Source organism: Eucalyptus grandis, chromosome 11 (assembly GCF_016545825.1).
Source record: "Eucalyptus grandis isolate ANBG69807.140 chromosome 11, ASM1654582v1, whole genome shotgun sequence".
In the NCBI taxonomy this organism is placed as follows: Eukaryota; Viridiplantae; Streptophyta; class Magnoliopsida; order Myrtales; family Myrtaceae; genus Eucalyptus; species Eucalyptus grandis.
This window is the reverse complement of record NC_052622.1, coordinates 40,005,331-40,018,746: the sequence shown is the minus strand read 5'-3', so window position 1 is coordinate 40,018,746 and position 13,416 is coordinate 40,005,331. Positions and strand designations below refer to the sequence as shown.

Sequence of the window (13,416 nt, the reverse complement as noted above, 5' to 3'; positions counted from 1 at the left end):
TCTATGAGGCACTTCGAGAACACTAGATCCTCTTTTGTATAACTCCTACCAGATATAGAGTCGAAATCCAGGAGCACACAAACTCAGGTTGCGGAGAAAAAGAGCACAGTACCACAAGATCACCTGCTGTGCAGAATGTTTTGTGGAGATATTAATCCTATTTACAACTCCACCCAATACTCAAATCGAGTTTACAGAGGAAGTAGATGGAGGCCGAATCCTGATGATTCCGAACCTCTATATTATGGGGGAATGCTCATATAGATGAATAAGACAGACAACCACGGACAAACATGAATCCACACAATGAGCCGCGTAAACACTGAGAAGCTCATGGCTAATCTATACTCAAGCACCAACTATCTGGAAATGAGCCTGGAAACGAGCCCCGCAGGCTCTTTCGCAGGCTCTTTTTACAACTCTCTCGATCTCTTTTTCCCTTTTCTTTGTACTATATACTTCTTGAAAGAACCAGACACATAAATTCACGAGGATGGCATTCTGAAGTGGAAGAGCCATGATATGACGAATGCAAATACCATGCAAGCGAGCAGAAAATTTAGTAGTCGATGGCCATGCCAGAAGCTTCGGGTTTCAGAAGTAGGTATCGGGGCCAACACTGCAGACACAGCCATGGCACTATGGGTTTCATTCAACTGCTCTGTCGCCTCTATCTCACTTGCACCGGACACATTATGTGCAATGGACTGGCAGATCTCACAGGTCCTGTAACATGCAGAATGAGATTGAATGTAAACACAAGTAAAGAGCAAAATTAGCAGAATGACTTTACCAGACTGGGCAAGCTCAGTTACACATGTAATTCCAAATAGAGAAAGCATTTGAAGAGTTTTAAATCTATCCAAGAGCACTACACAACACACCAAAGAAGGCCTCAAAATTACAGAAACACAAACTAGCAAACTTTCTGTTTCAATCATTTGGGTAGAGAAATGCACCTTGGAGTTTGGAAAAAGAATAATCAAGCATAATGACAATGCAGTAAATTCATAAACTTTGACTAATGCAGTCAGAACAAGTAATTAGAATCAGAATGACAATTCACCATAGGCCAATGGATTAGCCAAGAATATATTTGATGTTTCAAGAACATAGAGGTTCTTGTCATACGCAGTATTACATGGAAGAGACAGTATAGAGAACTGTAAGTTTCTGATCGTGTTTAAAGAATGGTCTAGGTTGGCTTAAGAAATGTCACACCAAGGTTGTCATAATACAGAACATCATATGGAAGAGACAATAGAGAATTGAAAGTTTCTGACAGTGTGAACCAAAGAACTGACTAGGTTGGCTTCTGAAATGCCATACCAACACCACAAGATTCTTGCAATGCACTTGTGACGTAACACACTAACAAGTGTTGCTCTTGTAGATTCTGCTGGGGTACAATGGCCTTAGGTTTGTGTGGCGAGATAAAAAGGTGCCAAAAAAAAAAAAATATCTTATTGTTGCAGTCCCTAATGAACTCGATCTCATATTGCCTAAAGGACATTATGCATCAAACAGATTGATCTGATTCAGTATGGCAATGTGGGCAGGGGGAGAAAGAGAAATGGCCAAAGGAAAAGGTGAGGATGAGATACACTTCTGTTTTCTTTCTGAAGCTCAAAGTAGATCGGCCCTCAGATTGTTTCTATCTTTTTCTTTTATAAGTAGGCTCTCGCATTCTTCTATCTTATCGCAACCTTTTCCCTTTTCTGTCAATTTGCTGCGCTCCGGACGGTACCAGTACTAGGTGAAACCTCAAGTGATGTCTTTTCACAATTAAAAAGTTCTGCAACAAACATGTGATGATTCCTTTCCTTTTCAGTGCCAAAGGGAAAGGTGACAATGGTATACAGAGCCTAGTCCCGACCACTCCAGTTTTAGAACGAAAATGCAATGAGGAGCATCATTCAAAAACATTATGGCATGAGCAGGGTGCTTCATATTGTTAAGTGGGAATTGTATAAATAAAGTAGCTATTTAGTAAGGGTATTATAAGTCCTAAAACGTTTGTACGGAGAGCAGTTCAATCCTAGAACTTTTCAATGGAAATATCAAGTCCCAAAACTATTAACAAAATTTCAACCAAGTCCTTCTGTAAAATTTTTTATGATAATCCTATAGGTGGCTATGCCATTCACTGCCAAGTGGCACTGCCGTGCAGGATTTCCACAAAATTGATAGACAAATCTAAACAGAAGGCCTCAACTGATCATTATTTTAAAGTTTTAAGCCAAAGATCGCTCCATCAGAAAATTGGGGGACTGAGTTGCACCAAGTTTTCAGATTTGCCATGCACTTAAAAGTTTGCTTTTTTTTCTATCATGGTCCAGAATCAGGCTTCAAACAAATACCACCGAGTGCAGAGAAGGAATTAATTTGTGCAAAGCACAAGAGGGCACGGGATTCTCAGCAGACATTCAAGAATGCCAGCTGCTATCAGGAGCTGCCTACAGAAACATTAAACTTCCGCAATTTAAGCAAGTTCCAAGGAGAAAAAGTTGAGAAGACTACAACAAAAGAACAAGGAATTTTTTTTTTCTTGCAAGTTAATATAATAAAACCGCTCATTTTAAAAAAAAAAATTAGAAGTTGCCATGAGATGCAAAGACAAAAGCAAACAACTCGCCAGAGAAAGAATATGGACAATGAAGAATCAGCCGCACCTGTAGTTAAAGCGAACGACCACAAGAAAGGGACAACAGTGAAGATTCCAACACATTTTAGGAAAAAGAGGTTAAGCAACAAGGAATCATCAGGCCAGATAGACAGACACTTCAGCAGGACTCTCTCCTGGTTCTGTCTCTCTCTCTCTCTCTCTCCCCCTACTAACTTTACCAAAAAGCCAGCTCTAATCTCTTCTCACCTCCCCTTTTATATATCGACTTTGCGTCTAAGTTCATCAAACCTGCCACAAATTCTCTGCCTTTAATCCAGACTGATTCTTCCATGACGAGCACTCACACTTCAAAATTATAAATCGTAAAGTGTCGGAAACTAACGTCCATCAACAAACAGAGACTCATCATCTGGAACCAAACCCATGCGCAGTTTCGTACATGCCCCAATGACATCAATGAAATCCCCACAGAACATGAACCAATTGACCGAAAGCCAGACATTGAAGGAACCAAAAAAGAAGTGTGAATTGGGTATCGTGACTCACTTGTTGCCCTTGATCTTGAACCAGGTCTCGGCACAGTTCTTGTGAGCAGCAGCCAAATCGTCCTTGCAAGCACAGCCCAATTCAATGGCGACGCCGGACTCGTGGCTGTTGCTTTCCAAACCCAAGTGGCAAATCCTGCAATCTCTCTCTCTCTCCCTCTCCGCCTTCCCCAAATGCACCTTCCCTTCTCGCTCCACCACCTCGATCTCCGCCGACCGCTCCGACCCGGAGGACGGCCCCCGCGCCCCCGAGGCCGTCGCCTCGCGATCGGAGGCGCAGGCGAAGCTGAACTCGTCGTAGGACCCGCCGGTGGTGGAGTAGAACTGGGAGCGGCACGAGCCGGAGCCGTCGCCGTCCTCGGCGTCCGAGAAGCACTCGCTCTCGTCCTCGTCCTCGGCGCTCGACTCGCTGCGACGACGACGACGCCCCCGTTCCAAATCGACGTGGGAAATATCTCCGTTCCTCATTTTTTTTTTCTTTATTCCCGAAAGAACCCAGAAGCGGGGAAGCGGATTACGAGCTTCGAGGAAGCATCGCGGGGCTTAAAGCTCGAAGCTTTAGCAGCCGCCCCAGCAGATTCTGGGTGTCGGTCCCAGAAAGATTAGATTTTTCCCTTCGTTAACGCTTGTCCGGGGGAGACTGGGACTGGGGCATCTGACATTGTAGGGAATTTTTTACAGCGAGTGGAGTTACAGAGTTACGAAGCTCAATGTAGCGAGAAAATTATGGAAGGAAGGGAGTCAAGCAGAGCCTACTACTCAGACAATAACTGTTCGATAAAGATGGAGGCTTGGAGGGTGGGGTTGTCTGAAGAGAGAGAGAGAGAGAGAGACGCATGCCCCTGTCTGACTACAGATCCAGGGGGTAAGAGAGAGAGAGAGAGAGAGCTCTTTTTATATGGAGGGGGGGAACAACTGTAGACCACAGAACCGATTAGCGTGCTTCGGGGTTCACTTCCCAGAGGTGGAGGAGACGACCCGCTTCGCGTTCCTGCGTGTGTACCGTACAGCAGCAGCAGCGGCAGCAGGGTTGGAAAACCGTATGTATGGGCAGAGCCGGGTGGACGCTCAACGCATCATTCATCAGCAACCCGAACTGTTACAAATGGGAAAATTACAAGAGATTCTTTTGTAATTTTGCCACTGTTTTCGTCACGGTTCAAAAATAATTTCTTTATCTTTTCCATCAATGTGCTCCCTCCAATGCCTAAATCAGAGAGAGAGAGAGAGAGAGAGAGAGAGAGAGAATTCCTGAATCATGCCGCAGTACTACCTCCTCACGACTCACGAGGGCACGGGCCAGCGCGGTCCCACTGCCTTGCAGTGCCGGACGCAAACAAGGCAGATTTTCCACGCGAGAAATCAGTGGCAAGGATTTTGGCGGGGCAGGGATGGTAATAAGCCTGCCCCGCCTTGTTTATATGATATATATATATATATAAATTTATAGTGCTTCAACCTTCAGCTTGGCTTACTCCACTCTCTCGATTTTAATAGCCTTGATAAGACTGAAATTCATTATGTAAAACTCTAGATGGTACACAATGTGCTGCTTCCACTGGAAACTTTTTGAGCTACCTTCTACTTGGAACTTCTGGAGCTGCTTCTATAAACTCAACCACCTCTTACAACATTTTACTTCAAATAATAATTATTCATACCCTTCATTGAGATTTACAATCAAAATTGACTGTATCTTCACAAAGGAAAGCAAAGGAATTCAGAGAAAGAATTGTTTGTGAGCTTCTTAAGTCCACCAACCACTTTGATATGTCTGTAAAGATTTCCAAGCTTTAAAATATCTTTTTGGAAGCTTTATCTAGTGAGATAGCCATTAGCCTAACTTTCTTTGACAATCATTTTGTTTTTTTACTGCGGAATATTAAAGGTCATTTCCCAAAGTAGAACACTATTGGATTATGCAGTCTGCCCAATGTCTTTTTTACTTAAAAAATAAATAGCAAAACACGTTTTAATTCACCCTAGGTTGCTTTTAGCGAAATTGAACCCTAGAAAACAATTGTGAAACACTAACTTGGACCCAATTCAATTTAATAAAGAGCTAGTTCTTTCCATCGGGATCGTAGATGCTCACATGTATTGCTTTTGCAATACATTTCATCTGCAGCATGCATTGCTTCTGCAAAATTGTCCTTCTAGACGTTTCACAACTTTTTGTTATAAGGTATGTTTACCTTCTACAGACAGGTTTTTCCAAGAAAATGGACGTCATCATACTCTTTAAGGCATTCACTTTCTATTGATCCATCCAAGTTTTAACGAACTCTCTTTGTACATCTTGTTTTCCTTCTAAAGTAGTCCCTTCTAACTTGGTCACATTACTCACAGAAGGAGAAAAGGTTTTACCTAGTTGCTTTTCTCATATAATCTTCCAGACTTAGTTACTTGAAATTCAAATATGAGAAGCGAGGTGTAATCATGTAAGCTAAGTAAGTAAGAGCATGGACAGTTCGTAAACTTTAAAGCACAACTCGCTCCCGGGGTGTTGTCTGCAAGTATAAGATTTGATGCGAATTATCATATTTTTGCGGATTCAACGTTTTTGCCTGTGCTTCTACAGACTCCGCACCAACTCCTTGGTCGAAGAAAATGTAGCCACATAAATGGAGGAACACAGATGGGAATGGGATATGGCGAAGGTCAAGGGTAGAGCCACTTCTGAGAACGATGCAGAGAAAGATAATCTCCCCCAAGAAACGCAGACAGGTAAAAGCAGCGAGAATTTAAGAACAGAAACTCCAATGCTAATGGACAGGACACATGCGCCTTGCCCTTGTCATCGAACATATGGCCTCTCACAAGACCCATCACACACTGAGACTCTGATACTAACACTGTCCGGTCTGAACACAAGATCGATCTAAGAATTGATGATAGAACAGGAATGGAAGTTGCATAGATATCTGTGTCGCTACTAGTGATGTCAGAGACCTTCAAGTTCCGCAAGAAGAAATAGCCAGGATAAACAGAGCATAAAGAAAGAGACTTCACACGCCGACAGAAGCAACGGACGAATCGAGATCAAACTGCAAGATTCAGCATAAACATAACATTTTGCTAAGTACTCATGCATCAGTAACCGCAGTTTGAAAATTTTTGTGCTTGCCTCATTTTTCTAGGGCCTTTGAGAATAAACATACACGAGTTTATCCAGTATCGACTCCTGGTCCCTTCAGCCCTCAAGTACTCTTTCGGGAAAGGAGGTCCAACAATACCAAAAAGCACCTACAATACGTCCTACATCATACTGAAATAAAATAAGGGCTTCCTTGAATTTCCGGTATAAAAATTGCAACAGCCAATTTTGTACTCTTTTCAATGTTTAATTTTTAGCTGAATCTAGCCGGTCCTAGCATAAAACCCACTAGCCCGAGGTTGACTGTGCATTCACTGTCATGTTCCTTGACTTGCCGTTTCCCTCTTCAATATCAAAATAGTTCCTCTTTCTCTACTCTTTCCTAACATATTCATGAAGCCTTGTGTGGCCTTCAGATGCCTGAGGAATCTGACCTAGGAATCAAGGGGATCTAATGCCCAGCTCTGTCGTCTTTTGTCCTTACACTGTTATTGTCCAGTCCGCTACGAAGCCATGCGAGGTTGCTTATATCTGCAGCTATCGATGCCAATTCATAATTTGGAAAAGATTGGGGCTCCAAGTACTCCACAAATTCTGGGCCCAGTAAGGAATTCTGAGCACCAGCAGCATTGTTACCATCGCAACAACCATAACCACAATTGTGAGGCACCAATCTTTCACCATAGACGTCATTGAGCAACCTAGAGAAACCATGATCCTGTTTCAACGCTTGACCAATGTGTTCCGAAGCAGGAACTGAGCCCACAAATGGCAATGCAGGTTGTGGACCATCCGAGCGATTGTACGCATTGAATGCACTGACGCGTGCAACAGGTCGGAAGAGAGTAGGCTGACCCTTCGGTCCATGATTGAACTGATCCTTTTGCATTGACTTTTCTTCATATTGGTTGCTTGTGTTCTCCAGAGAACTGACATCCTTTCCCTCCAAAGACTTAGGTGAATTTGCTTCTCCGCATGAAAGTGTTTCTTCAGATGATGCTTTTACTCTGTCCAAGCTAGCATCGTCAACTGTGTTACTGCCTTCCACCTTAATCTTTTCGAGTTCCGTGCTCCGGCGCCTAAGGGTGGAATTCCAATGGTTCTTAATGGCATTGTCTGTTCTCCCTGGGAGAAGTCTTGCTATAGATGCCCACTTGTTCCCGTGAATCGCATGGGCTGCAATTATGATCCGATCTTCCTCATCTGCAACAGACATAGTTTATGGGCGTTATCCAACATAAATCAACAGTGAAGACAAGAAGATGTCACTCTAGAGCTTTCCAATGTATCCAGATCACAAGATATAGAAGCTATAAGCTCAATGCAAAGAAATAAATATGATCCACAATGAGGGAACTCTTGGAATGGCTTATCCATGATGTACTCTGAACCAGAGATTTTAACGTAAACCACTTGGCTACTTCAAAAATGTCAATGATGTTAGGAGAAATTTGCTCATCAGTCAGTAGGAATACACATATTTAAATTGGCTAGTCATAGGTTTATTTCCATAATTCTAAGCACTGTGAAACACAGGAGATCAATTATAATGGATTACTCATCTACATCCGCTACATCATTTATCAACAATTTCTTCTCTCTTTTTTTTCCCAGACTGTATGAATAAGAAAACGATAGAATCAGGCATGAAACATTTGGATAGCAACAACAGTAAGCAAGAGTTAGAAAAAAGAACTTATACGTGCACACCATGCATGTGCCTACAGGATCACTGGCAATTATGAATATAAAATCAAAAGGAAAGCCGTCCACTTGCCTCACTTTGCCAATTTTACTTTATTAAACCAGGTAAAGATTCAATCACTAGCAGCTGATGTGACACACAGAGGATCAGTCTACATCCAACCTTCACACTTTCAGGAAATTTGAAGATTGAGGATATCATGCTTGAATCCTCAAGTTTGAACCTTTCTGCATAGAAATGCAGTGCCTGTTGTCTGCCACTCGGTATTTCATAGAATAACAACCAACAACCAACATGATATTCTACTCCCTTAACAGTCAAAATCAGTACTGCATTAATGAAAAATATCTGACATATCTGAATTCACTGGGGGGAACAGAGAAGCATGCAAATAAAGTTCCAACTCCTCCCTTTTCGACAAAACCAGATTGTTTGTCGTCCCTACACAATACAGCTCCCAGTACTACAATGAAACGATGATGATCATCCCCTTTTTTCTTGAGTAACCATCTAAATCCATACTGAGCACCCTCAAGCATGGATCTCATATTATTTAATCAAAGTGATCCAGTTCCTTCCACCAATTACATTGTTCATGATTTTAATGGTTTCTTAACTGAAAGTATTATGGTTAGACCTCATGAAGATGGCACAATACCTACACAAGCCATTCTGATTATACAATCTCTTTAAATGCTAATAGTAAGAGGCTTTTACAGGGCAATGGTTGGTACATCTCAGGATATTAGATGGATCATTGCTGCAGCCTACCTTCGTAATACATTGAACAAAAGTTTGAAACTCCAACGTCCTCATATCCTCTGTCTTTATTCTTTATGCACACACTAACGATTCTCACCCTAAGGTAGTATTTTTGCAGCCAATTTTGATCAGAGCTGTATTACATTTTTTGTTCTATATATCGAGGGCAACATCTTTTAAAGAAGACAGACCAGTATTTCAGATCAAGTCTTCATCAATCACAGAGGCAAAGGCATTTGTCAATTAGTCAGATAAACAAAACATTCAACCATGATAGTTTTCTCTAAATAGTGCTAAATCACATGACATGAACAAACGTAAACATAGCTTAGCGCAAAGACTCCACAAAAACATTCATTCGCTATTGTATTTCTTGTCTGGTTTAAAAATAAGTGGGTCACTTGTAGTTCATGATAACTATTTGCATTTCCTTTCAACAATAATTAACCAAATATCTTATTCTTGGACAAGATGATTATTACGCAGAACTTGTTCGACAATCCTTCATCCAAATTCTCCGGACATCCACATCATCTAGTCAAACTAAATTGACTACAAGCTAAGAAGGCCGTCCAAGATGCAAACTACCCATAACGAAAAGAAGAGAAACCAACTCCAAGAAACACACGGCACGCATTTTGTTCCATTTTATTTTCAGGAAACACTGTATGCACAACTCTCACGAAATGAAGCACAGAAAAAGCCCAAAACAAGAAAATCACCGGATAAACCAGAAAATCGACAAAGATCAAATTTTCCCCCCAAAAATGGAAAAAAAACTCAACCCAAAGACGAAGCTCAAGATCGACAATCAAGTTTCGAAAAAGACCGTTTTTTGCCCCTCCGCTTCGTCATGCGGAAGAAGAGCGAAAAAGAATTACTTACCAGTGAAGGGCTTGCGCTTCACGGCGGGGTCGAGCTGATTGCACCACCGGAGGCGGCAAGACTTGCCGGATCGCCCGGCGATCCCGCGGGCGATCAGGCTCCAATTCCGCGGCCCGAACTTGCTGACGAGCTGGCTCAGGATCGCGTCCTCTTCCGGCGACCAAGGGCCCTTCACCCTGTCCCTCCCCGCCTTCCCGCCGCTGCTCCCGCTCCCGTCGTTCCCGCCCCCGGCCGCCGCCGCCTCCGCCTCGTCGCCGCTCCTGGCGTCCTCGCCGCCGCCGTCCGCGCCGTCGACCTCGTTGGCGGCCGGATCCTCCGTTTCCGGTTCCATCTCGCCGGTTCGCTCCCGGTCGGGGACACTGTGTTTCGGGGAAGGAGTGTGCTTGTGTTGTGTTTGTGTCGTGCTGGGGGTTCGTTGGAAAGTACCTATCTGACTAACTGCAATCTATTTTGCTCTTCCAGTCACCTTATATATTCTATTAAATTCTAAATAAAATAATTGTTAGGGCAAAGTCCAGTTTTTCTTCTTTATTCGCATTTTTGGCACACACACTTTTTCCTAATTTCTCTCCCGCCCCTTGATTTATTTGAAATTATACTATATAGAAGTGGATTCTCATTTCATAATAATTGCTCCTCTCATTGCCCAAAAAATAATAAATTGATTGCTCCTCTCTTTTCCAACTATGAACTCCTTTTCTTTTTTCGGCTAGTCAAACGGGTTCCTCTCGGCTTAAAATCTTCACATTGAGAAACCATTAGAGTATTTTTAGCATGTCAAAGTTGTACGTAATTTTAGAGAAGAAAACTTATGTGCAAATTGGTTAGCGAATTGGATCATTCAGTCATGTGAGACCTGTGATGTAAATAACATTCTAGCATTAGATAGTCCACCGAGAGATTTACTTCCTTTAATGATTGGAAATTATCGAGAAGGAAACTCATGTGGAGATTGGTTAGTATATTGGGCATGTATAAATGACATTCCAGCATTAGATAGGCCACCGGGAGATTTATTTCCTTTGTTGATAGGAGATTAAATTGGATGAAGTTTTATTAGTAAATTGGTAAGGAAATTTAAAAGTAGATTTATTAGCAAATTGGGTTATTTAATCTTGTTATGTTGATGACGTTCTAGCTTTAAATAGGCCATCAAAAGATTTACTTCCTTCTATGATACTTGATAGAAGATTAGAGTGGATCAAGTTTTGCTAGCAAATTGGGAAGGAAAATTATGTGCGGATTTGTTAGCAAATTGTCAATTTTGTTATGTAAATGACATTAGATTTACTTCCTTTGTTAATAGAATAATAGACTAGATCAAGTTTTGCCCGAAGAGTAATATTGTAATATCGGGCTTCGCCCCTTTTCTTACCTCCCCCACCCCCTTAAAAAAAAAAAACGTAGAATCTACAAATTCACGTAATTATTGCTAAGTACATCACGCCTTTTAATTGTGCACAATCCCCTCACATTAGTGTAGAAATTTGCATGATCTAAACTAATTTCTAATTTATATATCTTGTTTTGATTAATAATCTAAACAAATTTTTATATGAAACAAATTAGACTATTTCACGTTTATGTGAAATTTTGCTTATGCAGAAATTCTATTCAATCATTAAAGCTATGTCGTATAATTATTTTGGTTATTGTCTAGTGTCTACTATAGAGAAAACATATAAGACATTGTATGTTGGGAATGACGATCCCAAAATACCGGATACGACACTAAATCGAATCCCTAAATCAATGCGGAAGACGAAGCCCGGGAAAACACGTATCACCGATCGTAAAGCACACCACGGAGTCGAGCGTACCTTGTTAGCCACAAATTAAACACCAATGCCGAAGAAGAGGAAGAAATTCTGGCCCCGTTCGATCCGATGATGACTTGAAGGGAAGGAAAGCGCGCCGTATGCTTACTGCCTTTTCTTTTTGGGAGAGAGAAAGCGTGAGAAGAGAAAAGACGTACGTTCTGTTCCTCAACCTTGTCTTCTCTCTCTCTCTCCTCCCTTTTATACCTTCCCCTTCCACGGGCCCTATTCCCGTGGGCCGGGCCTTTTGGGCCCAATTTGAGCGGATGGGCCTTAAGCCCACCTCATAAATCCATCATCTCCCACTCGCACATGGTGGTCCAAAACCAACATGGGCGGACAGGCCCTACTCATCCCCATCAGAGAAAGATCCATCATAGACTCTCACTTAACAAGGTGGGTCGAACATAATCCTCTTTTCTTCTATTCAACATTCATACCGGTGAATAATCCGTGCGACCAAAGATACTTTGAGAGCTCGTTGCCATACATCTCGTTAGGAATACATAGCAGCTCATAATGGGCATCACTTCCCGAGTAGATTTAGTATGCGACTGCTAGATCGATCGATCACATTTATATCTCTCTTGATCTCTTTCAAACAATGATATATATATTGTATTCACAATTATGATTATCACAAAGACAGTCATAATTGGTTAACCGGTGAATACAAAACTACAATGTGATTCTCCAAAATCGGTCTTCCTCTTTCCTTCAAACTCTCAATTTCAGTTTAACTTGCTTTTCTAGAAATGTCCCATTAGATCGAATCAAACTCATGACCATCGGCAACATCCTAAGATAGCAAACACTAAATAGAAATCTTGAGAATAAGTAAGAGTTATGAGGGGACAAAAAAAAAATTGAGGAACTCTTTTCCTCAAGAGTCTCACACGACATAAAAAAAAATTGAGATCAAACTTTTGCCACTCTTATTGGTCGTCTCATGCATACGTAGTATGAAATACGTATTACGGTATTAACTCCTTTCCCATGGAGCGTATGTCTACACTTTCAATACCGTACGATGATAGTTCGACATACCCAATGTCTAACTTGAGTTCACGTATCTACTCATTCACAAAATCCATCGAACTCACATCTGGCATCTTAGACAGATAAAGTAAAATATGTGGGGTATTTTACTTTCGGACATAGTAAGTATTATGTCCTCATCTTAACACCTAGTTAAGGCGACATACGTGTTTTAAGCTTGAGCTCTCGATTATCACCTAGATAATAAGCTTAAAAACAGTCTCATCTTTATTTATCACATAGTAAATAGAGGCGATTACCCGTGTGAGTGGGCTAATCTTATATCTGTCCGACATACTTCCTAACTTAAAGTAATGCACCGAGCATTAAGATGCATAAAGATCATACAAAGATTCATAGACATTAATGATGAAAAACATAAATTCATCATATGTGAACACTTAGGGAAAAATTACAATATTCAGTACATCATCCTCTACGCAATCCTAGAGATTTCACATGGCCACAAAACACATCTCTAGGTTATGGCTTTGTCATAGGATCTGCTACCATTCTATGCGTAGTATGTACTATAAGTTCACATCTTTTCGTGCAATCATATCCATGACAAAATTATACTTGGTATCTATATGTTTGGTCTTGCCATGATATTTGGATCTTTAGTGTACACTTTTGCTGCTTGATTATCATAGTTAACTAATAACAAATCTGCAGCACTTCCAATAACACCTAAATGATCCAATAATCTCTTAAGCCAAACATCTTCTTATACTGCGATAATGCCATGAACTCAATTCCATCGTGGACAAGGCTATGTACTTTTGTTTCTTACTGCTCCAACACATGGTGCCATTATTCGGTAAGAGAACAAACCTAGAGGTAGATTTCCTTTCATTTAAATCTCCTCCCCAATCAACATCGAGAATAGCCTTAGAGTCGCAGATCCTTTCCATAATAATTCAACATATAATCAGCAGTCC

General features: G+C 41.3%; 2 protein-coding genes across 2 annotated transcripts; both read right to left on the bottom strand.

Annotated features, from left to right (window-relative positions):
- Positions 1-18: 18 nt before the first annotated feature.
- LOC104426406 lies at positions 19-4,209 on the bottom strand. Its single transcript, XM_010039459.3, has 2 exons — positions 3,173-4,209; positions 19-726 (listed from the first exon to the last, which is right to left on the bottom strand). The coding sequence occupies exons 1-2, from the start codon at positions 3,637-3,639 to the stop codon at positions 486-488; spliced, it is 708 nt and encodes a 235-aa protein (XP_010037761.1). The 5' UTR covers positions 3,640-4,209; the 3' UTR covers positions 19-485.
- A 2,067-nt stretch (positions 4,210-6,276) lies between these two features.
- LOC104426404 (transcription factor MYB1) lies at positions 6,277-10,047 on the bottom strand. The gene is made up of 2 exons (XM_010039457.3): positions 9,621-10,047; positions 6,277-7,471 (listed from the first exon to the last, which is right to left on the bottom strand). The coding sequence occupies exons 1-2, from the start codon at positions 9,949-9,951 to the stop codon at positions 6,720-6,722; spliced, it is 1,083 nt and encodes a 360-aa protein (XP_010037759.1). The 5' UTR covers positions 9,952-10,047; the 3' UTR covers positions 6,277-6,719.
- Positions 10,048-13,416: the final 3,369 nt, after the last annotated feature.